Source organism: Beta vulgaris, chromosome 8 (genome assembly GCF_026745355.1).
Source record: "Beta vulgaris subsp. vulgaris cultivar EL10 chromosome 8, EL10.2, whole genome shotgun sequence".
NCBI classification, from domain to species: Eukaryota; Viridiplantae; Streptophyta; class Magnoliopsida; order Caryophyllales; family Amaranthaceae; genus Beta; species Beta vulgaris.
This window is the reverse complement of record NC_079209.1, coordinates 39,142,626-39,167,390: the sequence shown is the minus strand read 5'-3', so window position 1 is coordinate 39,167,390 and position 24,765 is coordinate 39,142,626. Positions and strand designations below refer to the sequence as shown.

Sequence of the window (24,765 nt, the reverse complement as noted above, 5' to 3'; positions counted from 1 at the left end):
TCCAGCATGGTCAAGTGTGGCTGGTTTTTTTGTCTTCTATTTGGGCTTAGCTCATAGGTTTTCACCTTGAATCTCCCTTTCAAATTTTATGAGTCTTTCTACTTGAGTTAAGTGGATCTCTGATCCAACTCTATCCATTTCTTTTCTTCGCTTTTCTCAGGACTTCTTTTCTTTGAGCATAAAGTAGTAAGATCCAGCCTCTAATGCTTCTTTGGATTCCCACCATGACCAAGTAGTACAAAAACAGAAGAAGAAAGTCAAACACGAGGCATGAAAAAGAAGCAAACAGGACCCATACTGGAATAATTTGATTTGTTAAAGTGAAAATCAAATTGACAACCAATCAGGTTTGCACCGCAACTCACCTGATGCCACAAAGCAATATGTGCAAACAGAGTTCACTACCAAACAAAAGTAGCCATGACATTACTCAATCATACTTAAAATTTCGTTACTTATAGCAGACAGATAAAGGGAGGGAATTATTCTTTTTTTTATCATATTGTAATCATCACTTCCAAGGAAGATCACAGAACAATTCCATCAAGACTATACAAGGATAAAGATCACAGACCAATTCCATCCAGGCTATGTCAGAGTCATAATAATCATTGGAAAGGAATGCATCAGCCTTACTATGCAGCAACTTCTTCAAGCTACAACCAAGAAACACAAATAAGAGGATCTATAGGCAGCACACGTAATGAAATTTATACATTAAAAAATAACAGCATAGAGGGACAATACTTTACCTTGGAAAGCTAGTCAGTTCCCCTGCTTTATGCAGCAATTCTGAAGCTTCCATGAGGTAAGACATGTACTCTTGACAAAACGGGACGCAGTAAAGATCATGGACAGAGTGGTCAGTATCCCTCACATCAGTTGGGGCATCTAAATTGACTCCGTTGCGTCTTTTGATAACATTAAAGAAGCCCATTGCTTCTTGTCTTTTATCCTCGGATAGATTATTATTCCACAATTCAAATTCCTGTGGAGAAAGTGTGTTGACATTTACCCTTTCACTCAGAATTTAGTAAACCAATGTAACCAAAGCTTTCTAATGAATATTAAAACAGAGACAAACAAGGAAACTGAGCATCTAATCAACTTAACCTAGACAGTAGACAGACATTGCTCTCCGTGAAATTAAAACTCAGCCGTTTGATTACCAAACAGCTGAGCTGTTACAGTTTTTTTGGATTTTCCATTCCAAAGACCCTGTTACACAACAGCGGGACAAAATTATGTCCTTCTCACCCCGTCATCCGTACATAACAATGATTCCCTGCATTGTAACCTTTTTTTTCCGATATCTCCGATATTTGTTCAAGTTGTCCAAAATGTATTTATCAAATAATTATGTAGTTTTTTTTACAGTTAATCATGTATTTAATGAAACATATTATGAAGAAATTAGATCTCTGAGACTGAAAGCATAAAAGGGACTTGACTCATGCAGTTGATCCCACGTTATTGGGATAAGTCTCTGATATTGCTGCTGTTGTTATTGACTAGGAGCAGAGAGTCTGTTGCACCTTGATTTCTTGAAGTGTTACTTTTTTTTTAAAAAAAAATATCCATTCATCAAATTGATACCCACTCCTATTATGATGGGATTGGTCATATAATGTTGAAAAACATACTTATATACTATGTTGCTCAGACTCGGGTACCCATGTCCGACACGGGTACGTGTCCAAGGGTCCGACTCGGCTATATTTTGGAATTTTTTCTATTTTTTAGCCCAAAACAAAGTGTCCAAGTGTCCCACCCATGTCCGAGTGTCGAGGATCCGACACGGGTACTTGAGGTGAAATGAAGAGTCCGATCAACATAGCTTATATATAGAAAAACGCAAAATGAGTTTAAAACCCATCCATGAAACTTTTTGGAAATATTGCACGCCGAGATGCATTCCATTCATCGTTACAAATTGTTTCCGCTACAAAGCAACTGTTTTTCAGGCCTTTTGCTGGTAACACTATCTACATCATCTACATAAACTACCACATGCAACACCTTGTCCTTACAACACCTATTTTTGTAGTCAAAGGTACCAAAATTCAAGGATTCTGCATGGATAGTGTGTTTGGATACACCGATGCTGATAAATTCTATGAATTTGACGACCAAATACGTGTTTTTATATTCTTGAGCTTACCAAGTTGTGAAATGGTGAACCATCAACAATCTCTGTTTGCATGATAAGATGGAATGGATGGAGTAGGCTGTTTGGAATAACAGGTGTTCAATAGGCTTACCCACATGAGGCCTTTTCGTTGCAAGTTAATTATGATGTCATGTGATCTATGATGCTGGGAACCATGCTCCGATACTTGCATCGATAAGATAAAATCCGGGTATGGACACATCGTAAGGGTCCACCTTATAAAGGGAAAAAGAAAGATGGGTCTTTCAGGAATGAAACGATGAAAAATGTTATGTCTGGCTTACCTTCTATCTCTATTATTAGAAGCGAAAAAAAAAGAAACTAATGTGGAGCAACTCGCTACATACATCCTTTCTGTAACCACCTATGCAACCTTCCACGTATATCCTATTTTTCATAGGCAATTTCTATCAGGAAATGCGAGGCTGGCCGGTTTATATAATCTCAAAAATAATAACAGTTGCAAGTTGGTTTAACTGAGCTGAAACCCTGATATCTTTATTTAGCATTGATGGAGTTTTAAGACACTGCATTTATAGGTGACTACATTACTTTGGTATGAGCAGTTTAAGGTTATTCAGTGTCACAGACCCTGCTCTGCCACTGTTTTGCTGCATCCCAGGGACAGTTGTATGATTATACCAGATTTGGAAGGCATAAGCGGATGAAACTTCTTCCTAAATTGGCTTGCTTAGCTATTCTTCGAGAATTAAAGAGAGACAGATACTGTGAGAAATTAGAGACACTAGATGGTCATGGCGTTTTATGTGATAAACTAATTTAACTTGCTTCCATTTCGTACTACCATCATGAAATTAAAACTCTCCCGTTCCATTACAGAATAGACGTTGTGTAACGGATTTTGAATTTGCCGTTCCGCAAAATCCCGTTACGACACGCCATAATAAAAATCACATACTTCTCGCCGCGTTGTCTGTTGTGTAACGCGAACTCGCCGCGTTAGAACACCTTTATTCCCGTTACATCCGTTCTTTTTAAATATTGGCCAAAAGTATTTTACGATTTGATTCTATAGCTAATGAAACATGATATTATGATAGATTTGATTATATTATGTTGTAATAATGCTTCATAAACTAAAACAAAGCAAATAAGGTTGAAACATATTAATGTGAATTTTGAAAAAAAAAAAGTTCAAGCCGCGTTGGTCGCGAAACGTTCTATTTCCCCACTACAAGCCGCTCCCACGACAACGCGGCCGTTCCCGTGAAAGCAATCGCGACCGCGTCTTTTTTCTCTGACTACCATAAAGAGGTTTTCTACTTCTACTTGATTTCTCTCGTCACAATATAAAGCATGCTTGAAATGACATGGCACTCTATTCACCTTCGATGATCTTCTTGTCTCCTGAGTGACGCGCACACTCAAATGATGGTGCGAAATTATCGGTAACCTCGTTTAGACATTGTGAGTAGCCTAACTCCTTTAAAGCTTCATTGATAACCCCATGATGCATTTGATACTAACCATATTGTGACTTTAATAATTCTTATCAATAACCCCACTTACGTATTGTGAATGGCCTGCATTACACCGTCGACTAATGATGTCACGCACTGGCATGTCACATATAATAATTCGTAAATAAAAGGATTGAATAGGTGGTAACTGATGAGATGTACGGATGGTGCAAGGGAGGAGGCAAAAGACGCCCGACCCGACAACCTAATCTTAATATAGAGGCCTTGGATTGAGACTTTCAACGTAAGTAACCCATTTATTAAATGAGTTAGATTGAGGCATGGTGTCAAAACAAGGTCGCATGGTATCGTATTTTAAAGGTTTTCAAATCTACCGAACCAATACTACCCGTATTGTACAGGTGTAGAAAAACGCGTTTCAGGTGGGTTCAAGGGATAATTGATAAGCTCATTCATTGTAGGGTTCTAGGTGCCTTGTAGATTGAGTTATTTTTGTTAGTTTTTACCTCAATTTCCTTGTTTTGGCGTTCTTGAATCGTTTTTGCGTTCCAATGCTCCTTATTGTAAGTCTGGTGTTCATTTTATGGTGTCTTGAGCCTTGGTGTTGTTGTGTTGTGTTTCCTCGTAGTTTTTATACCCTAATCTACGGGTTTCTAAGAGTTGTGGAGTCTTGGAGTTGTGCGTTACCTAGTGAAGGAGCATTTCGTGCTCGATTCTACTCTCCCTAGTTGTTGGCCCAATAAGGATCCCATGCTCCTGCCCTGGATCCAACGCTCCAGATTTCCAGAAGGAAATGAAGAGTGAAAATTTTCACCAGCTTGGAGCAGACGCGGTAGGCGCCTTGTTTTCTCCGTCCCTTTTTTAATTCTAATTTATTAGCGAGCCAGTTAAAAACAAAAGAGAACGGATTTGGAGACATGTATCATCTTAGTTTCAAACTTTTAGTGTTAGCTTAACTTAGCTTAGTTCTTAGTTCTCCACTTTTAGAGAGAGGAGTGACAACTTCAATCTCTTGTAAGATCTCATGTTTATGCTTTATTAATCAATCCGTAGAGGCATTTTCAGTATTTTTTCATTGTTTCAAGTTTATGTACTTTATCTTTGAATTTGATGCTTGTTGAGTTGCATCTTTGATTACTTCTTAGTTTTACCAATTTTCTTAGCTATTTCTACATGCATGTTGATGGATTAGATTTCTATTGATGTTTTCTCATTCACCATGAGTAGTGAGCAGTTTCATTTATGTCTTGGGGGGTAAAAAACCCTCTTTGTGACTATGAGTAATTGATTGGTGTTTGTTGTTGAGTTTATATTTGTGGAATTGAGCTCTAGTGTAATTTATTGTGGTTGTTCATGCTTGATTACCATTAAAACTCTTCTAAGCTCCCCTAATGAAAAATTGAGAGATGAAATTAGGATGTGTAGCTCAGTAGACTCAATTGACTTGAATTCACTAAGAGATTAAGTTTATGAGTCAAGAATTGTGAACTTGATGCTTTCATGCATGTTGATGTGAGTAATTACCATGAAAATAGGAGTTATTCAACTTGACATAGTTATAATAGCTTGATAAAGTGATTAGTTATTGGAGACAGTTCACTAGCATTACATTCATGGACCAACAACTCAACTCCTAATTGATTAACTTGTAGCAATGTAGAGTGCTGTCACCACCCCCAAGGCCTATCTTTTATTAATTGCATTTCACTAATTGCATTTCCATAGTTTTCTAGTTGACTTAATCTAGCTTAATCACAACCCTTGCAACCAAGTCCATGCCAAAATTCATCGACAAGTAGTTCAACTTAAGTTTATTACCAACCTTCCCTTGGGTTGCACCCTTACTCGCCCTTACTACTAGTTAGTGGGTTGTGTTAGGAGAAGTATAAATTATGAAAGTGTTGATTGATTGACCCTAGAGCCTATGCCACTCCTAGGAGGTCCTATCAACGACTCATGGTCTGAGCCAATATAGGTGGTACGGCTACCACATCATTCCCGTTCTCGAATCACCGTGACCATTACCGCGATTGTAACAGAAACCACATTTTCGAACTATGGATTGAGGACACCATTTTTGACCTAAAAAACGCATTTAACTCATTTATATATAAAATATCCCATAAACATTACAAATTTTAAAGACATACCAAAATTATTTTCTTAAAAAACACGCATTATTCTTTTGGAGCATCGCTGATTTTGATTTTGTTAATTAATTTAATTAGATTCAGTAACCCGGTTAATATATACGATAGTTCATATGGATGGGTTTTCAACTCGTTTAATAAATGGGTGAAGTTCCAGTTAGCGATTTTCAATACCTTTATTACGGACATGAACACTAACCCGACACGTCCGTAGCCAACCTGTTTGCCAGCCCTACTCCTCACACTTACCTGATTCTATCCACCACCTTGTTTAATTTATATTGTCACCTATTACCGTGCTTAATTCATTGCCCCCAATCCAAGCATGCCCTTAGAAAATCCCTTTTCTTCTTAGTTATAACACATTTGAAAATTAAACAGAAGGCCGACAAAATTATGAACGCACGCTGTCCATAATACTCAATCTTCCATGGTGTATCATACCACATTAAGTTGGTATTCTTTTCGCCCTACAAAAAAGTTCAAGTTGCTATCTACATGCATAATATTGATTTCCTTCATATAAATTCGACAATCTAGATACGCCGACAGTATATTCTCAAAAACTTGGTCATATATGCACTATGAACGTAGACCAAAAGAAAATTATGTACCAGTTTGTCCATATCTGAAGGATAGAAATTTGCACCAGGTGGTTTCACTAGAGAAAACGCAGATTTGTACTCAAGGCCCTTCCAATCAGGCACTGGTTTTGTTGCATGGGGATGCAATTTGACTGCAGAATCAGCAGTAGTCAAAAATGGCCGGTTTTCATCTAGGGAAGACCTGTAAGCAAACAATAATTGACATACAGCATTAACATATCTCCTCAGATGATTGGATTGTCATATAGATAAAAGTGTGTAACCTGTGGCAGGTAACATAATGAACATACCACTGCATCATGAACAAAGTCACGTTCAACTAGCATAAGTTAGCAAGCGAAAAATTCATGAGAAGGAGAAGCAAGCCTTGGATGTGTGCGTATTATATTTTTATTGTCCTAAATCAAGAACATTCTTATGAAACATGGGCATGGATCTTGCGTTATTCCCTCTCAATGACGAAGTAAGATGCCATGCTAACCCTCTTCTCATTCTTATTCTACAATAACTAGTAATTGGTCTTTGTCTTTCAATTAATTGAAGATGAAATTAATTTTTCAAGAGTGAGAGAACAACAGAATTTATGTCCCACACCCAACATACCATAGAATGATGGATAGTGGGCCTAGGAGACATTTCTTTATCTCAATCTTCCTTTGGCAGTTATAATATGCCTATAAAAGTATACTTTTATATATATATATATACTTTTTAAAATATTTACTCCCTCCGACCCTTAATAGATTTCCCATTTCTCCAAGACACATTTGCCAATGCATGTTTTGTATCGTTAATATTCTTTAATTGCATACTGGTAAAAATTATAAAAGTTTGATTTTCCAAATGTTTGTAGTTGGGAATAGCTCAAACAAAGAAAAGTCTGGTCTGGTCTGAATTCAGGCACGGCCCACCCATGTGCTGCCAGGTCGGGGAATGCCGCCAGTCGAGGGCGCCACTATGCCGCTTAATCAATCGAAAGTCCTTCGACCTTCGTTTGATTTTTGCGGCCGGCATAGATCTCATGAGACCCGCCCACTATTACTACGAAAAAAGAGCCCTGCCCTTTTCCTTCGCTACTAGGAGAGTAAGCAACTTCTATTAAGACGAATCAAAAAAGAACCCACATGACTAGGTTTTATCTTATATATTGAAAATTCTTTTTGAGGATTTTCTTTACCTATGAATAGTGCCCAAACTAGAAATGGAAAATCTATTAAGGGACGGAGGGAGTTTTTCTATTATTACTTCAGATTATAATATATGATTTTCTCATTCTACAAGTTAGTTTTAAGCTCTAATATAGGACTTAATTGGTACGTTTCTCTCAGTTGATTGATATAAAATCAATGGATTTAATTGAGTTATGTGGGAAATTCCCAATTTCTAAGCTTTACCAATATGATACTGATTTACTAAACTGATTATATAACGCACGTTAAACCATAGAAAGAGATTAGTTTCTTCTAGAGGATTCCATGAGTACAGATGTTTACCATGGACTTTTGTTAATAGAAAAATACTTCCATTTCAACTTGTTCAAGGGAGAGGTAACAGCATGCTCCTTCAACCAATCTCTCAAAGCTGGATTGCTGACACAAACCTGTATAAATAAGTTCAAAGGACAAGCCTCTCAGCAAATATGGTAGAATATACAAAACATTTGCACTATAAGAAAAATAATAGGCTGATAGCCCACAGTTGACTTGTGCTACTTAGCAGATGATTAGAACTAATAGTAAACAGAAATCAGGCCCTTCTGAATTTTCATGCTAGAACCTTAGACATGGAGTTCATCAAAACAGAGATTGAACCAGTATTTTCCACAGAAAAAATGGGAGACAAACTGTTCATGGTTAAGAGCTCCGAGTCCAAGGAATCCAACTGAGTCAAGAAACATATAGCAACTGCCCCAATATGTTTTAGAATGTGGTAAACATTCTTGCAGATGTGTGGGTTAAGACTTCCAATTATAGAGAATCACACTCCACACTTAGAATAGCACAAGTATTATGAGCAATTAGTAAAATTAATTTTCCTTTGTGTATTATTTGTCGTCCAAATGAGACTCGCCAATAGAGAATGCTCAAGTTAGAGAAGAATAAAACAAAACAAATCTTTTAGAAAAAATGGATCACAATAATCCCAGCTATTGCCCATCCGCTTTTAATAATCCCAGCTATGGGTTGTTTTTAAAAATCCCAACGATTGCGTACCACAACTAAAAATACCCCAATATGACTTATTACCTATATCTCCGGTTAATTTTGGAATTTCAAGTATCAAGTTCTATTTAAATTAAATATTTTGTGCTAAAAGAATTTGCTCTTTCTCTCTCCTCCTCCCCGTGTCTTCTTCCTCAAAACCAAAATCTTAATCCTTTTTCATCTTCATGGTTTCACTGTAAATGGCACATAATTGCTCCAATTCGGTTAATCATCAAAACTCAATTAATCTCCCTTGCTATTTTTACATTCTTCAATAAAGGAGCAAAAACCCAATTCCCTTTCACTTAATTTCTCTCGCTCCTCTGTTTGAGCAACCCCAAGGGGGCTGACACCTTGAGGGTTGCCACTTCCACTCATTTATGCTTGCCGGAATTCACCATAGCCACCGCGTATGCTCTTCTTGCTACGTTGCTGCTTCTATTTTGCACTATATTTCCCCTATTTCTCCTCTGTTTCGTCTGAACTGCCGCCGCAAACCGGTGCTTTTGACCACTTGCTAATGCTAGCATTTTTGGTTGTCAAAACACCGACCTTTCCCGCTGTAAGCCTGCACTCCGGCGAGCTGGTTTTCATGCTCCAATTCTCTTTCCTCCGCACTGGGCGCTGCCTTACCGTGGCTCAAGGCCACGATTTGGTACTGCTACTCCTTCGTTCTTTCTTCTGCTGCTGCTGCTTTTGTTCATTTGCTGCTGATTGTTGTTGTTTGATTGTTGCCTCTATTCTTGTGCCTCTCAGAGTTTGTTTCCATGAATGGAAAGCTGAGGAAGTTAAAATGAGAGTGAAAGATTGTATTTTGGGTTGAAAAGCAGAGGAGACAGAAAAGAATGTGACACATGTACCACGTGCTACTGTTTACTGGCTCGATAGGTCATAGCAGGTAATTGGGGTATTTTTGGTTGTGGCACCTAATAGTTGGGATAATAAAAAGTGGATAGACAATAGTTGGGATTGTTCTGGTCCATTTTTCCAAGTTTTAAGAGTAGTGCATTCCAATTCCACTTAATCAACAATAACAAGATTGACGTAATAAAGACGATAATAACCGACAGAATTTGAGGAATATTTGTATTTGCATGTGTCAAATAAATTGAACCTGCTGGTGAAATATATCATCGATTATCATTGCAGCTTTAAGAACCAATTCAAGAGCTTCTTTATCAGCAGCACTAAGCCCACCAAGCTGCATCACAAATAAATTCAAAAATGTTGGTCAGCTTTAGCATATTCTTCTCAAACTTATGCACAAGAAAATCACATATAGCACAATAGGCAATAGCATAGAAAACTCTCTATGTTGTTACAAGTATATCATTTAGTACCCGTGTACCTTACAAGTCACCACCACCTAGTCCAATGACATTGCATCCCTAGTGAGAACATTAATGTGCTACAATATGCTCCTGCAAACCCGATATGTTTATATCATTAATCAGTTTTCACTCCTTCCATCGAGATCATATATAGCCTCCTCAGCTTCTTATAGCATCGAGGTCATATCTTCACACCCTTGCAACTTCTGGTAATCATTGCACATGCTTAAACCAACATAGCCAAATGTTCCTATCTTACCACAATAACTTACCTTGCTCTAAATATCTTTAAGTCAAATCCACACATCTATATCAACATAAACATCTCTGTCAAATTCAAACCCACCTTATTATCACTAATCTAATGGCAAGTTTATAAAAAAAATCCCCTTCAATCATAATATTACTCTACTATCACACAATATTTAGTTGTTGATCTCCATTTGAGCCACCAAATTTAACCCCTAGCCTTATCCCCAATGCCGTATACCACTTTCAACCTTTATTTGGGGGTAGCCCAAGGAAAAAAAAATCGTGGTTGCGGTCGCGATAACGGTAACGTTTGTGTTGTCGCGGAAGCGGCTTGTAACTGATGAATAGAACAAATCGCGGCCAACGAGGCGTGAAATTTCAAAAAAAATTCACATTAATATGTTCTAACCTTATTTGCATTGATTTAGTTTACAAAGCATTATTACAACATAATATAATCAAATCTATCACAATATGATGTTTCATTAGCTATATAATTAATTCATTAAATAATTTTGGCCAATGTTTGAAAAGAATGGATGTAACCGGGAAAAAAACATTTCGACGCGAGGAGTTAGCGTTACGGAACGGACAACGCGGCGAGAAGTATGTGATTTTTATTATGGTGTTCTCTAACGGGATTTTGCTTAATGGCAAATCCAAAATCCGTTACAGAATGGTTGTTCGGTAACATAACATAACGGGAGAGATTTAATTCCATGGGCTAGCCTCTTACAACGACTCTCTTTTCTTCTCTATAGGGTTTTACTTAATTCCTTGCAATAAGCTTTGGACATTGGTATTGCTCATTCATATGGTCATCGTCTTAAAAGCTCCAACGAAATAGTGAAAAGAGGAATAAAAGACTAAACACTGAAGTATACACTTCAATTTTCACCTTCAAAAATTTTTATTTGGTTTATGCTTGATATAAGGAGGCTAAAAGGGAAGCATAGAAGGCCATAAGAGAGGCTAGAGCTAAGGTGAATCAAGACCTTTATGCAAGATTGGATACAAAATAAGGGAAAAGGACACCTATGGACTTGCTCGAATGAGAGGCAGAAAGACGTAAGACATAGGAAGGATTAAGGGTGTGAAGGATGTCGACCAAAAAGTTTTGGTGTGAAGTATATATGACAGATGTCGGAGATTTGGATGAAGATGATTAAGAATGATATATGTCTACTTGGGATTGAGGTAAATATGGCATTGGATAGCCAAAATGGAGGGAGAGAATATATGTTGATGACTTATGTTGACTTTATATATTTTTCCTTTTAACCCCTCTTCTTGCGTTTTGTAAACCTTTTGGATTGAACATTCTTTACATATTCCCTTTCTTAAGGTCTTTCGTCTTCTATAAAATTTTCATTTGTTTTACCTTTAAAGTTGCATTTTCTCTCTCCGTCCTTTCTTGGCTCTCTTGTATATAATATTTCCTTTTCTTTTTTTTTTAAGGAAATTCAATATGATATCTTCAAATGTATTTCATTTATTTATTTAACCTTATATTTTTCTTTTTTAACTTTTCTTATATTTCTTACCGCTTATATTATTTTTATTTAAACTTTTTCTCCTTGTTTTACTTTTATTAATTCCACTTTCACCCTCTTCCTTGTTTAGTTTTTTTTAACTCCCCGCTCTTTATTGATTCTTTGGTCACATAAACGATTTCCTATAACGATTCATGTTAACTGACCCCAAATCAATTTGGGACTAAGGCTTTGTTGTTGTTGTTGTTATGCTTGATATGATCATGTATAAATATCTTAGCTTGAAATTTAGCAATATGAGTGAGTAACATTTCAGTGCATGTATTTGTCAAACTTATTGAATTTTACGACTTGAATTCATTGCTAAATAATTCATGGCTTGAGTATGTGATCCCCATAAGATTATGTCTTATATGTTAATCAAGCCCAAAAAGTCCTACATGTGAAGTTTAATATTGCAAAAAGTAAACTAGAAAAGTTTAAACCTAGAACCCAATTCACAAATGCAGTTTTGGATGTTTTACATAAATCAAATCAGATCAAATCTTGTAACTTTCTATGGGTTTAGACACAACTTTTCTAACTTAAGTAACAGGTTAATTAGTTTTGAATATCTTAATAAGTTCTCAAAATAGATATTAGTCATATTAGGTGATTCAACCTTCAAGTCTTCATGTATGACTAACAAGTATTGATTTCAACGTGTCAGCAAGGACAAAAGATGACAGGAACCAATGGACTAAAATCAAATAAATTGAGATCAATATTTGATAGCAATGGCAAAGGATAAGCTCTCTCTGCTAATCAGCTGTAGTTTTTGAGTTCATAAGTTAGAAACTTATAACCTTCCAAAGTGAAAGAAACTTGCAAGGCAGAACATTAAATTGTATGATTCAGTGCTTCTCATTCCAAAATGCTTAATTGTTCTCAGAGATTAAGTATGAGAGATTTTTGCTGTCAAGACTCAAGGGTATGTTTGGAATCTGTAATGGAAATTTAGTTTGCTTTAGTGCTTTCAATGGGTTTTTGCTTTCAAATTTTTATTGCAACTTTTGCTTGATAATTGGAACTTCAAAGTTGCAGTTTATTCGTGCTTGGTGTTCCACTTATTAAATGACCTCTCTTTTCTCCCTACTCCTCAACAAATACAAAAATATATTTTCATCCTCTCCATCTTCACAGTTGCTTCATTGTCTGTAGGTAAGGACATAGAGGACTTACAAGACTTTTAAGCTTAAATTAGTAGGGTTCAGAAAAATGATTTAAATGATTAAAGGTAGCTTCATTCAATGAAGTTCAAAGAGGAGATACCACTTCTTTTTCCTTTTCAAAATAAGAGAACTCCTAATTGAGTATGGCAGGCAGGCAGCCTTTACCTTCTTCTGTCAAAAAGACAGGAGAAGGAGGTCATATGACAGGTCTCATCCTCATGCATTTGGGTGGGATGTTTTGTTAGACAGGCAAAAAGGCACCTTCATTTCCATTTTATAACAAGCCATTGACTGTGGATGGTACCAGTTACAGCCTGAACAGGGCCTTAGAGGCTTAGAAAGCAGGCGTTCGGGTAGTAATTACTCCGCAAAGGAATACTTATATAAAAAATTTCCCAGCCCTGTGTTTAGTTACTGATTATACTTCAAACGCCAGAAACAAATGGTATATTTCATTCAGAGCATTATCTTATAGTTTGGAGCATTCATTGGGATCCATTCTTAGTTAGAAAATTTCTGGCAGTCACTTCACACTGTTGCTTCTATTTCAATGAAAATTTCTTACTTCATAAGATATCAAAGGGAAACTAAGCAAAAATATCACAAAATATTTCATGGCTGAATATGCTATTAGATTGAGAAGGGAAAATACAACCTCTGCACTGAGGGGAATCGAGGCATAGCGGTTGAGTTGCCTTTGAAGAGCTAAACTCCGCTCCTCCATGTTCACTTTGTACCTTCGATGTAAAATAAAAGTTATATTGGCAATTACATAAACAATTCAACACCATAAGAATATTCTGTTGTTTACACATCTGAGTACAGTTAAATTAACAAAACTGCACAGAAACATAGCCAGAAAAATGAAGTACATGAACAGAAGATAGTAAAATAGAAGCATAATGATTGTTGTTGATTTCCTTCACTATTTTTCATTGCTTTGTGGTGAAATCAGATACAAGCATAATGATCATTTTTTATTTCCTTCTCCGTTTTACCTTTCTTTTGGCGAAATCTACATGAGGCCACACACCAAGCTAACCATGCAGTGCAACGATTATCTGATATTTAAGCTCGTGAGTCGAGATAATGAATGATTCAGGATATTATTATTTTTTCGATAGCTACCCATCTAGTCTGAATGATTCAGGATAGTCAATCAGAACCACTGAATTTTGGGACCTTATTTAATCAAACGGATCAACAAAGCAGGCTTAAGTTAAGTCAACCAGATGAGCACGTTAATCCAATGGATTAATAAACACTAACTTAAAATGCAAGTATAGTACACGTCATTGGATTCACACACTCAAGTCTTATCAGAAGACTTTAACTCAAATTCTTAATCACCCTTTTATGAAAATAACATCATAAGACCCTTTAAACAGCATTCTGAAATCTTAAATTATTTAAGAAGAATCCTAGATAGCGTATGATATAATGTCCTTACTAAACTAGGCTCCTATTAAAGGACTTCCTTTTTCCACATGTAAGAGACAATCCTTTAGGATTCGTAAAACCGTGTCGAAATCCTACTAGAATAATAATATATGACTTATCCTAAAAGAATTACAGATAAGACTAGTTGTTGCCTTGTATGCCAAGCTCAAGGTATTTTACTACACAGTGTCACATGTTGAGCTCACAACACGCGCAGTGTGTCAAGTACTGCCACTATGCACCTTCATCCATGCAAAACTCCCCCAATATTCCACCCTCACATCAATATAACCGTATAGCCAATATAGCCAGCCAAGAACTAAACCCCAAACACACGAATATACGCAGCTAGAAAAAAGCTAATGAAGAACTCAAAAATGAACTAAAAACAACTAAAAAGAAAGGTCTTAATTTACTCCCATTAGATATCTGTATCGGAGAGGCAGAGATACTAAAATCCGCATAATAGAGAAACAGCCAAGTCTGATTTTTTTAGCAGTGACAAGGGGTTAGTGGCGGGGGGACCGACGTGGGGTTCTGAGTAGCACGGGCCCCCACAATATTTTTTTTAAAAAAAATTCGATTTTAGAAAAGAAAATTGTTAAAAGAAAAGGCCGAAACTCCATGGACTAGGGAGTGCAGCGTATAGCATACTAAAACTCTTGCATTTCCAAATCCCAAAACCTAAAAATAGAGAAAGTTACTGACTTACTGGTGTCTTACTAGAGAAAGAGAAAGAAGAAAAAAAATATTGAAAGCGACATCAAATGTGCAAACGGCAGCAGGCAGGCCCGCAACATACTTCACACACTGCCTGACTGCCACGCCAGTTGCCAGTCAGTTAGTCAGTACTCATTGCTGCTTTATCAGGTCAGTTTCTTTACTTTTTTATATTCGAAGTTTTCTTTTTTGTTTTTACCAAAAGCAATTTTTGGTTTTTTGCTATTTATTTTGTTACTTTGATTCAATTTTTTATTGCTTTGCCTAAATAGTTAATTGCATTTTTAATACATTTATTGTTTAATTGATTTTTTTTTACGCAAGTCGAATACTTACTTTGTCCGCAAACACAATAATGTAATAGGAATTCCAAATTAATGATGTTTGTGTAAATTATAAACTTTAAGTTAAATGTTATTTCAAAATTTGTGAATTAAATGTAAGATAATGATACAATTTAATAAACTTTAAAAAGAGTATGATGTTTATCTGAGAACAGTTAGATTGTGATTTAAATAAAATCAATATTTATAGGTAATTTTTATGCATTTTTAGATTTTTTTTAAATTCTTGTATACTATTGGGTCAATTCATTTCGGGGCCCCCAGGATTAAAACCTTGTATCGGCCCCTGGTTAGTGGATGAGAAAATATGATAGTGATTGGGGGTAAAAAGAATCACATGTGATGTACTTTATTTTCATATTACAGCAACTTCCGATAGTAGAATTACAAAGCAAAGACAACCAGAATTTACAAAAAAAAAAAAAAAAAAGAATTTACAGACGGTTGGCGGAAAGTGAAAATACCTTTCATCAATTAAGTTAAAGAGCTGGCCATATTGCCCATTTACATCACAAGGGACATAATCAGGATCATCATTTCCCAGCAAACTCTTGTATTCCTCAAATGGAATATATTTAACAGCTGATACTTCTGATTCCTAAAAAAAGATGTAATGCAATATCATATTATCATTTATAGATATAAGCCATTATGTAGCAAATTTGAACAGAAGTATCAGAAGGACTAATTTCGTCAGCTATGAAGTGTTCTAGTCATATCAGTCTTAAAATGTTCTGAAGTGATACATCTAAGATAAATTAATAGAACTTCTATTATAGAAGATAGCAGTTTTAGTTGTAGTATTTTTAAGAGCTACATACATCAGAAGAAGCCTGTCTCATTAAGCAATCACACTTCTCATAAGATAATTCTCTAGTGAGTAATGGACTGTCTAAAGCAAGGTATATAGTCCCATTTAACCATTTGTATTTTGCATTTTCGAATAGTTACTAATTAATAGAGAAAGAAAAAACAGATGTCCTAAAATTACTTTAAAAGACAAATTCGACAAATATTGTTGCACATTTTAGATAAGCACAGTTTTCAGACTAAATATTGAGCAAAGTTCACCAACTTTGACCATTCACAGAAATGGCCAATTTCGGAGGAAGGGAAAATAAACCTGCAATTGAACTAACAAGATTTGGATTTAAATAGCTCAGACAATTGATGAAAAGTTGAAATTATGAAACCCTAATGTGAATTTTCACCTGAAGAGAAAATGCCTCCAGAGGAATAGGTGCTAGAGTGGTCACCACATACACATCATTAAACTCATTATTGATATATTTTCCATCATTTATGACGCTGCATTAAAACGATCAAGTCGTTAGACAAATGATAGAGACCAGAGTCCAGACCAACAGAAATGAAAATAAAATTGAATAAACAACATATGATTCATAAGATCCAACTGTTCAGTCATTCTCTTAGTGTTCGGTTGAAACAAAAGAAGTATATGGACTCAGGCCATACCTAGAGCAAAAAAGTTGCCATAATGAGATAATGATGCACTTACAAAGTTCTTATGGGCTTTGGCTTACAAGAAAAGTTGCACTATGGGTGAAATGAGTCAATGCTTATTATAGCATAAAGTAAAGACCTGATTCAGAACATTATCCATCATGTCTCAGGATATTCTATCCAGAAAGTGTATCCATCTCTGTCTGGAACTCACACCAAGATAAATTATAGAAGGATAGTATGTCACAATTTGGCTATTATAGGAGCATTTTCATTCTTTGGCTGGCTCTTCATCATAGGATGCCTACTCCGATCGACTGAGAACTGGGGGAATAACATGTGATACCACCTGCTGCTGTTTGTAATGGAGCTGCAGAAACAGTCAAACATCTGTTCTTTTCTTGCTCCTTCTCACTGCTCTTTGGGTAAAGATATACTCCAGCTCAAGAATACAGGGTGCACACCCAAATAGCTTCTGAATGCTAGGTTGCAATTAGGATAAGTTTGAAATATTCTAGAAAAGTATTTGATGTTCTTTGCCGAGGTACTTTATTATATTCGGCATCATTCACTGGTCATAGTTAGTCCATTGAATCCAACTTCAGGGGAAATTTATTTCGCATTGTTGTTAGATGTAAAAAGGCTGATAGACACTATTTGCTTTTGTCATAGCTTTAAATGAAGATCTGCATTCTTCACCTTTCCTAGAAGGAAGGAGTATGTAAAAACTGATATAGATAGAAGCAGAATTAATCTGCCAATTGTGTTGTCTAGGTGTGTTAATTAATCTGGTTGCACACTTTTTCCTTCCTTTAGGGTAATAAAATCATCTAATTGACAGCAAGATAGAGGGGTTATAATCCAAAAAGTATCCTCCTAGACAGAGTGTAAAATCTCAGATGCGGTCACAATGGCGACGAAAGTCACAGACCCATTTTTGCAGGCAATATGAATTATTTCATATCATGGAAGAGCATGTATCCATCTATTGGGTGTGTTTATCCCCTATCCTTTCATCTTTCATCTCAAATTTCAAATCATCCTTACCCTTGCCCGTTTGAATCAGCAAACCCCCATCAGAGAGAAACCGAAATGCTACAAAGAGAGAGCCCAGAAACGGAAAAGTAGGACAAGATGGTGTTTTCTTCATCATGTTCCTAAAGATTGCTTAGCTTCAAGCAGTAAAATCTCTATCCTTCAGGAGAGTACCTCATTTATAGGAATCTTCCTTGCAGCTTCCGGAGGAAAAAAGAAAGGCCTTTACTAGTAGCCTTAGACCTTCAAATGGTCTCTGCAAGTTACTGATAATAAAAATACCTCCACCATCGTTTTGTGAATCATCCCAAAAGATCAACCTTAATCTTAGTGACAAAACGATCTTTAGGAACATGATGTATACTTCTTTAATCAGATTGGCAAACAAGATCAATATTTCTGCTTCAATTAGTTAATAAATACTCATCCAATTTGAACTTCAACCAGAGATACTCTTTCATTTGAACTTCAACAAGCATATCTCAAATCCAGAGAGCTTCAATGGAGGCAAATAAGGAATTACAAACTTTTAACCACATGAATTCACATTATAGACACTGCAAACTGCCATCAAAATGACAAGATCATACTTCAAGTAATTAAACTCTATCCAATGTAAATAAGTATAGATCAATGACGCAAAAGAAAGCACGGGCAAAAATATTATCAGAAGGTCAAGACAACTATCAGAGTAAAACCATCAAACGAACCACTCTTGGAGAAAAACGAATAACAATTCAAACGCATCCTCTGGAAGGTTGACACCTAGCTCTTCTTGAAGTTCCCTTCTGCAAGAATTTAGAGTAAATGTTAAATACATGAATTACGATGAGATGGACACCGTATTCTCCATTATAAATATTTAAATGATGGGATTCCTGTTTGTTAAATCAATAATTTGCACCAACTCAAAGATGTATCCTACCTAGATCTTCATTATGCAATTTACTAACATTGGAGATTCCACACAACCATCTTCTACAAATAAGCACCTAACAAGTTTGTCCACAGTGTTCGACAAAAGTTCTACCACTGGAAACTTATTTTGCTTTCTTAATCAATATGTGTATTCAAGGCAAATTTATGCCAAGGGATATCCTGTTATTTTAATTATTTCTTGCTTTATCCTTACATATAATCAACAAAACCTTTTTCTTTCTTAGGTAATCAAGCGAAGAAAAGGAAGGAGCATTTGGGCAGTGGGGAAGACTAAGAGAGTTTGGGTTCTGGTGAAATGGTATCCATGATTGTTTCTTCCAGATAATGCTTATGAGTGTCTCCCCTATGGCACATCAAAACTGAGAAGGAGGAATTCTAGGCCATATCAAACAAAACGGCAATTCACTAATAGTTATTAAGACACATAAAAATTCTTGGAAAATCAGTCTCAGAGCTTCTCTATTCCTTTCTTTGCACAGAACAATGCTTCTAATTATAAATGAATTATTTGTCAGCGATGCCACAATTGAGAATGCGATGGTCCAAACTTTGGCTTCTATGGGGGGAAATATAATCTCAGCATTGTAAAATTTCCACTACCCAAGAGGATTTTTGCTGATGAGCCTCTATCTTCTAGCACAATTGATCAGGGTAAGAATTGTACATCTCGATATCTGGAGATTTCTTACCTAGCCTAAATTTATGTTCCAAGCAAGAGTAAGCCATTTCGGAACAAAAATCCCAAGATCGGAGGGTGAGCACAGTCCAGAGGCGATGAGGAAGAAAAAGAGTATTACTTGCTTGAGACTCGTTCAAAGTCTAATTACAATACCACATGCCCCCTCCCCCCGTTATAATAAAAATACAAATCTTATACTAGAATAGAGAAACCAAACAAACAAAACCCACCACATATTCATATGAAGTCTGTGTTTGCTACTAAAGATAAAGCATATTGCTATTTATTAACACTGTTTTCCTGGCAAAAATTATATACTTGCACTCTTTTACTCTCCCTTCAAGTCAATCAGAAGGCCGAAATTCACCCGATGATCTCTTGTACTCCTACCCAAGCAAACCAAAATAAATTCCCTCAAAACTGTCTCCAACTTATCATCCTCACCAATATGAATTTAGAAAAAGAACTAGATGATATATATTTGATAAAATTATGGAAAAATTGTCAAGAATAAGTCAACCTTTGCGTTGACCGCTTTTGACAAGTCAGCCTTCATTTATTCCAGTAGCAAGTAAAGCTTGTACATGAATTAGCTTTTAACGAGTTTTTTTACTTATGACCTGAACAACCCCTACAATTTTGTTCAGTTTTAAGTTTCTCACGGAACTTTTACAAAATTCAAGCAGTGCAAATATGTTCTAGAGAACAATTTAATGAGTTCTAGAATACACATCTGTTAAAACTGAACAAAATTGTAGGGGTTGTTCAGGTCATAAGTAAAAAAACTTGTTAAAAGCTAATTCATGTACAAGCTTTACTTGCTACTGGAATAAATGAAGGTTGACTTGTTAAAAGCGGTCAACGCAAAGGTTGACTTATTCTTGACAATTTTTCCTAAAATTATCGTCTATTCAAAACAAGCAAGACTATAGGTAAGTTACTCAACCCACGAAGTGTGAGTATACTTTTCTACCCATATGACCTTTTAGAAACTTTTCAATTGGTTCTAAGGAATAAATTAAAAGAAAAGGAAATAAACAAACATTAAAGGGTCTCAAGTAATATAAGTAAGACAACTATATGAGAGAGATAGAAACCTGCCTTTACCCTGAATGATGGATATCCTAAACCTTTTAGTAAACTCAAAGTTATCAAAAAAGCGCTCTATTATTGTATGTTCCAATATTAAAGTACTTCGATTGAATTTAGATAAGAGTCTTGATCAGGTATATGATTTCATTAGATTTGAATGTATTTGACGGAAATATGTAGGTTTATAGATGTCTTTTTAGGGGATTTAGATAGGTTTTCACAGTATGTTTGAAGCATTTTGCTCTCAACTAATATTTGCATTTCTCCAATTTAAATTACTAGAACTCGTTTATAGTTTGATTTGATGACTTGATCGTATGAGAAAATATTCTTATTTTTAGTAACTCAACCTTTACTTCTAAGCCAAATTTAGTTTCATCAACGAGGTAGCTCTATGTATAAAAGTATTTCGCATCCTCTGATAATTGCCACTCCTTTACTATATTTGAGACACTTATATCTGGTTTGGGTGTTTAAATTTACTTTATGTTTCCTTTTTGCATCAAAGGAGATGCTAAATTGTTGATAATTTCTCCCCTTTAGAATCTTTTGAAGCAAAATCGAGGATTCATTCTAGACTGATGGATTTTAGCAAAAAGGAACTAGTTTTCAATGTTGTGAAAGGAGTGTAACATATTGATTAAATCCTATAGGCAATGGCAAAATCACTTTAGCTACAAATACTCGATCTAAACCTCATATAACTCCCATATGTACACCCTAGTCTCATAGATCATATGACTGGAACATGTCATGAGAATCCTCTTTACAAACACTCCCATATCTTTAAGATCATACAAATGAACATATACACTACCAAAGTTTAATAAAAAAAAAGGAATGAAGAGAAGACCACGCTCTGAAGTCTGAATGCACCATATTCTAGGATTTTCATTAACCGCACACAATAGAAAACAAGCTGAAAGAAAATACATTTTTGATCCCCAATCGCCTTCAAATATCACCTGTACAAGAGCATTTGAAATGTATAAAGGAGGCCTCTACCTTCAAATTAAATCTAGAAATTTAGAAATTCCTAATTTTTATTCAAATATTGGTAACCAGTACTAGTATTAGTTTGTATTTTGAATAAGCTTAATAAGGCAAGGTCGTTATTATTTAGGGCATCAACTGTTAACTACGAATTGAAGAGTTGTATAAATCGTCACACCAACTCACATCATACATAAAAAGATGTTAATTAGCATTTAGTCCTACACCAAATCAATTCAATTCGGAAACTTAGGGGTCTCATGTTTCAAAGCTCTAAAAGTGCTCCAAAGAATTGCAATGAAGACATGCAGTAAGATTGGCAAAGGATTTATGTGTTTGCTTCATTCGCAACCTCTTTTGGCTCTATGATCAAATTGAACATTGTCTCAACTATGGAAGCTTCACTTCATCTCCCAGAACATTGTAAAATCTTGACAACTACTGCTACATGCTAATGATAACAAAACACTTTTTGATAATTTTCCAAGTTTGATTGGAGTACTGTAGCCTTCAATCAAGTTTTACAGCATGGGGCCACAATCGCCAGGCAAATAAAAAAAAAGGGAGGAGATAATAATACCCAAAACAAAATTTAAAATATGAAATAAAGTTCCTTGTAGACCCAAAATGAGATTTAAATCACAGTGATGGAAGTCACAACAGATTTAGTTGCCATTTCTTACCTGGCTGTTATAAGGGAAGAGTCACCAGCAGATATATGACCTGCACTGGAGATATCCCACTGGCCTGGCCATGAATCTTTACAGTCGGCACGTTTCTGAAGTAGCAGCTCATGTGTGCTTTCAGAATAAATCCACACGTGAACAGCTCGATGGTAATCCCCATCTCTATGAACATGCTCCCTACACATAACTATGAAACTGAATACCGAAGCAATATAAACACCAACATTTCTACATCAAAAAGGATCAATCTTTTTTCAAATATTTAGCACTAAACCACTGCCTCAAAGTACAAAACCTTACGGAATGATGAACGATAACTATGTTGTGAAGCCAGATGGTTGTTTAGAGAAATACTTAAGGAAGACGGATCATTCAGTACAAGCAACAGTCATCTTCAGTAAGCCATTCTCTAAACAACTCATTAGTAATCCAAAAATAAACTATAATTAACTTGTCAAATTTTACTTTGCACCAAAAAGAACTTCTCAAATTTTACAAATTTGTGTCATTATAAAACATTCATCAAACAGTCTATATGAAAGTCAAAAAGGCACACAAGCAAAGTGATCATACAAAATGCAGCATTATTACAAATTCATGATTATTATAAAATTAATGAAACATAAAAGAAGTTGCTCGCCTAAATGCGACCTGATAAATCAAGTGGATTTCAGTTGAATTTGGAGAAAAAAGATCAGATTTTCAATTTGTAAAATCAGTTTATTACCGTCATACTAATTGATTACAGACAGCAAAAAGAAAAAAGTGGTAAAAAGTAAGGAAGAAAAGAAAGGGAGGACAGTAATAGACCTGAGTTTGCGAAGGCCGGTTTTCTGGCCAGTTTTGGTAAGAACGTCGAGATATTCTTCTTCCGCTTGAACAGGAGCAGCCATGGCCGCTGATTGGTATAAGTATGCAGTGTATGCTAAATTGCTTATGAATAATGATGTCAAACCAGGACTACTAAAGACTAGAGACGATAGACTGGTCACTCAAATCGAGTCCCCCCCCCCCCAAACTAACCAATGTAAACTTTTCTCACTTCCTAACCCGCAACTTTAACCGTTGGTAGGTGGTTGACCTAGTTGTTTCTACCATGAGGATGGTAAATATGGGTCAAAATTAGAGGTGGCCACGGGCCGGGCTGTCCGAGCCCGGCCCGAGTCCGCTATGGGCCCGGTCCGGCCCGGCCCGCTGTCTATAACATGGGCCGTGGGCCGTGCACGTTTGAGGAATTTCGAATTCAGCCTAGGCCCGGCACGAGCCCGTGAAATTGGCCCGTTCAGGCCCGTGGGCTGGCGCGTGGCTGGGCACGTGGGCTGAGCCCGTGGGCTAGGCCCACGAAAAATCAATTTCGCTGAAGTTGCTAAGAGTGTCGTTGAAACATGTTGCCTCCTTTTGCTTTTCATTTGATGCAAATTGTGATGTGACTTGACATTGTGACAATGACAAGACACTAGGTACACTATGCAACACATAATAACTACACAAATGCACAGATGCACAAATGCACAATACTGCATTTTGCAACGGCTAATTTTCACAAGAGTTAAGATTTTGCAGATTTTGCAACGTTCATTTCACAACAGCTAATTTTGCAACGGCTAATTTTTTTCCATTCCCTATAAATACACCAAAACTTCATTATTTTTTCCAAATAACTCATCACTCTCATCTCATCATTCATTCTTCTGATTGAAAAACTAAAAAGTAGAGGTCTAAAAAAAGAAAGAGAGAGAGAAATAAAGTGTCAAAGTGGTACTAGTAGAGAGCTCTATTATCAACCATAATTTGAATATCTACTTTTCCATTAAATCGACGAGCCTAAAACTTAGTCACTTCATAAAAAGCTGAAAATATTCATCAACTTTAAATCAACATGCAACAACAAATCTAACAATGCTAGACAAGTAGTGAAGTAGACAACATAGCAGTAGGCAGCAGCAATATGACACATTAAATTGGCCATTAATAATGACGCACAAGGCCTGCGAGCACGAGATTTTTTTTTTTTTGAAAAGCTGTGATTTTAGGACCTGGCCCGCGGTGAGCACGAGCCCGGCCCGCCAGGCACGTGGGGCGTGCCGTGCCATGGACAAGCTTCCCACATTTTCAGCCCGGCACGGCACAGCACAAGATTGGTGGGCTGCGGGCCTGGCCCGGCCCGTATCACACTCCAGCCCGCGGGCCTGGCCCGCGTTCAGGCCCAGCACGGCCCGTGGCCAGCTCTAGTCAAAATACAACCCAAAATAACATAAAATGCACGTTCATTAAATAAATCGCAAAATCAATAAACACTAGTTATTAGGCTCGGGTTATGCTACGTGTAAGAAAAAAATTCATTTATTAAAATAATACTTTATGATAATACAACTTAGCCTAGTGGTTAAAACTATAGTATATGTACTTGAGGTCTCGGGATCAAACCTTATACTATGCAATTTCTTAATTTTTTTATTGTATATGAATTACATGAACTAAAACTCCCTAGGGAGAGTGTCACGTAGCACAATTT

At 36.2% G+C, this 24,765-nt stretch overlaps 1 protein-coding gene across 1 annotated transcript in view; it reads right to left on the bottom strand.

The window, feature by feature from the left end:
• LOC104901432 (nudix hydrolase 3) overlaps nucleotides 1-23,242 on the bottom strand; it is a 40,348-nt gene extending 17,106 nt beyond the window's left edge. The window contains exons 1-11 of the mRNA XM_010689016.4: nucleotides 23,061-23,242; nucleotides 22,248-22,427; nucleotides 18,572-18,649; nucleotides 16,574-16,670; nucleotides 15,827-15,960; nucleotides 13,514-13,595; nucleotides 9,686-9,772; nucleotides 7,861-7,967; nucleotides 6,377-6,548; nucleotides 753-988; nucleotides 575-656 (exon numbers count right to left, since the gene is read on the bottom strand). Coding sequence (XP_010687318.1) covers nucleotides 575-656; nucleotides 753-988; nucleotides 6,377-6,548; nucleotides 7,861-7,967; nucleotides 9,686-9,772; nucleotides 13,514-13,595; nucleotides 15,827-15,960; nucleotides 16,574-16,670; nucleotides 18,572-18,649; nucleotides 22,248-22,427; nucleotides 23,061-23,143 — 1,338 coding nt within the window. The 5' untranslated portion in view covers nucleotides 23,144-23,242. The remainder of the gene's footprint in view (nucleotides 1-574; nucleotides 657-752; nucleotides 989-6,376; nucleotides 6,549-7,860; nucleotides 7,968-9,685; nucleotides 9,773-13,513; nucleotides 13,596-15,826; nucleotides 15,961-16,573; nucleotides 16,671-18,571; nucleotides 18,650-22,247; nucleotides 22,428-23,060) is intronic.
• Nucleotides 23,243-24,765: the final 1,523 nt, after the last annotated feature.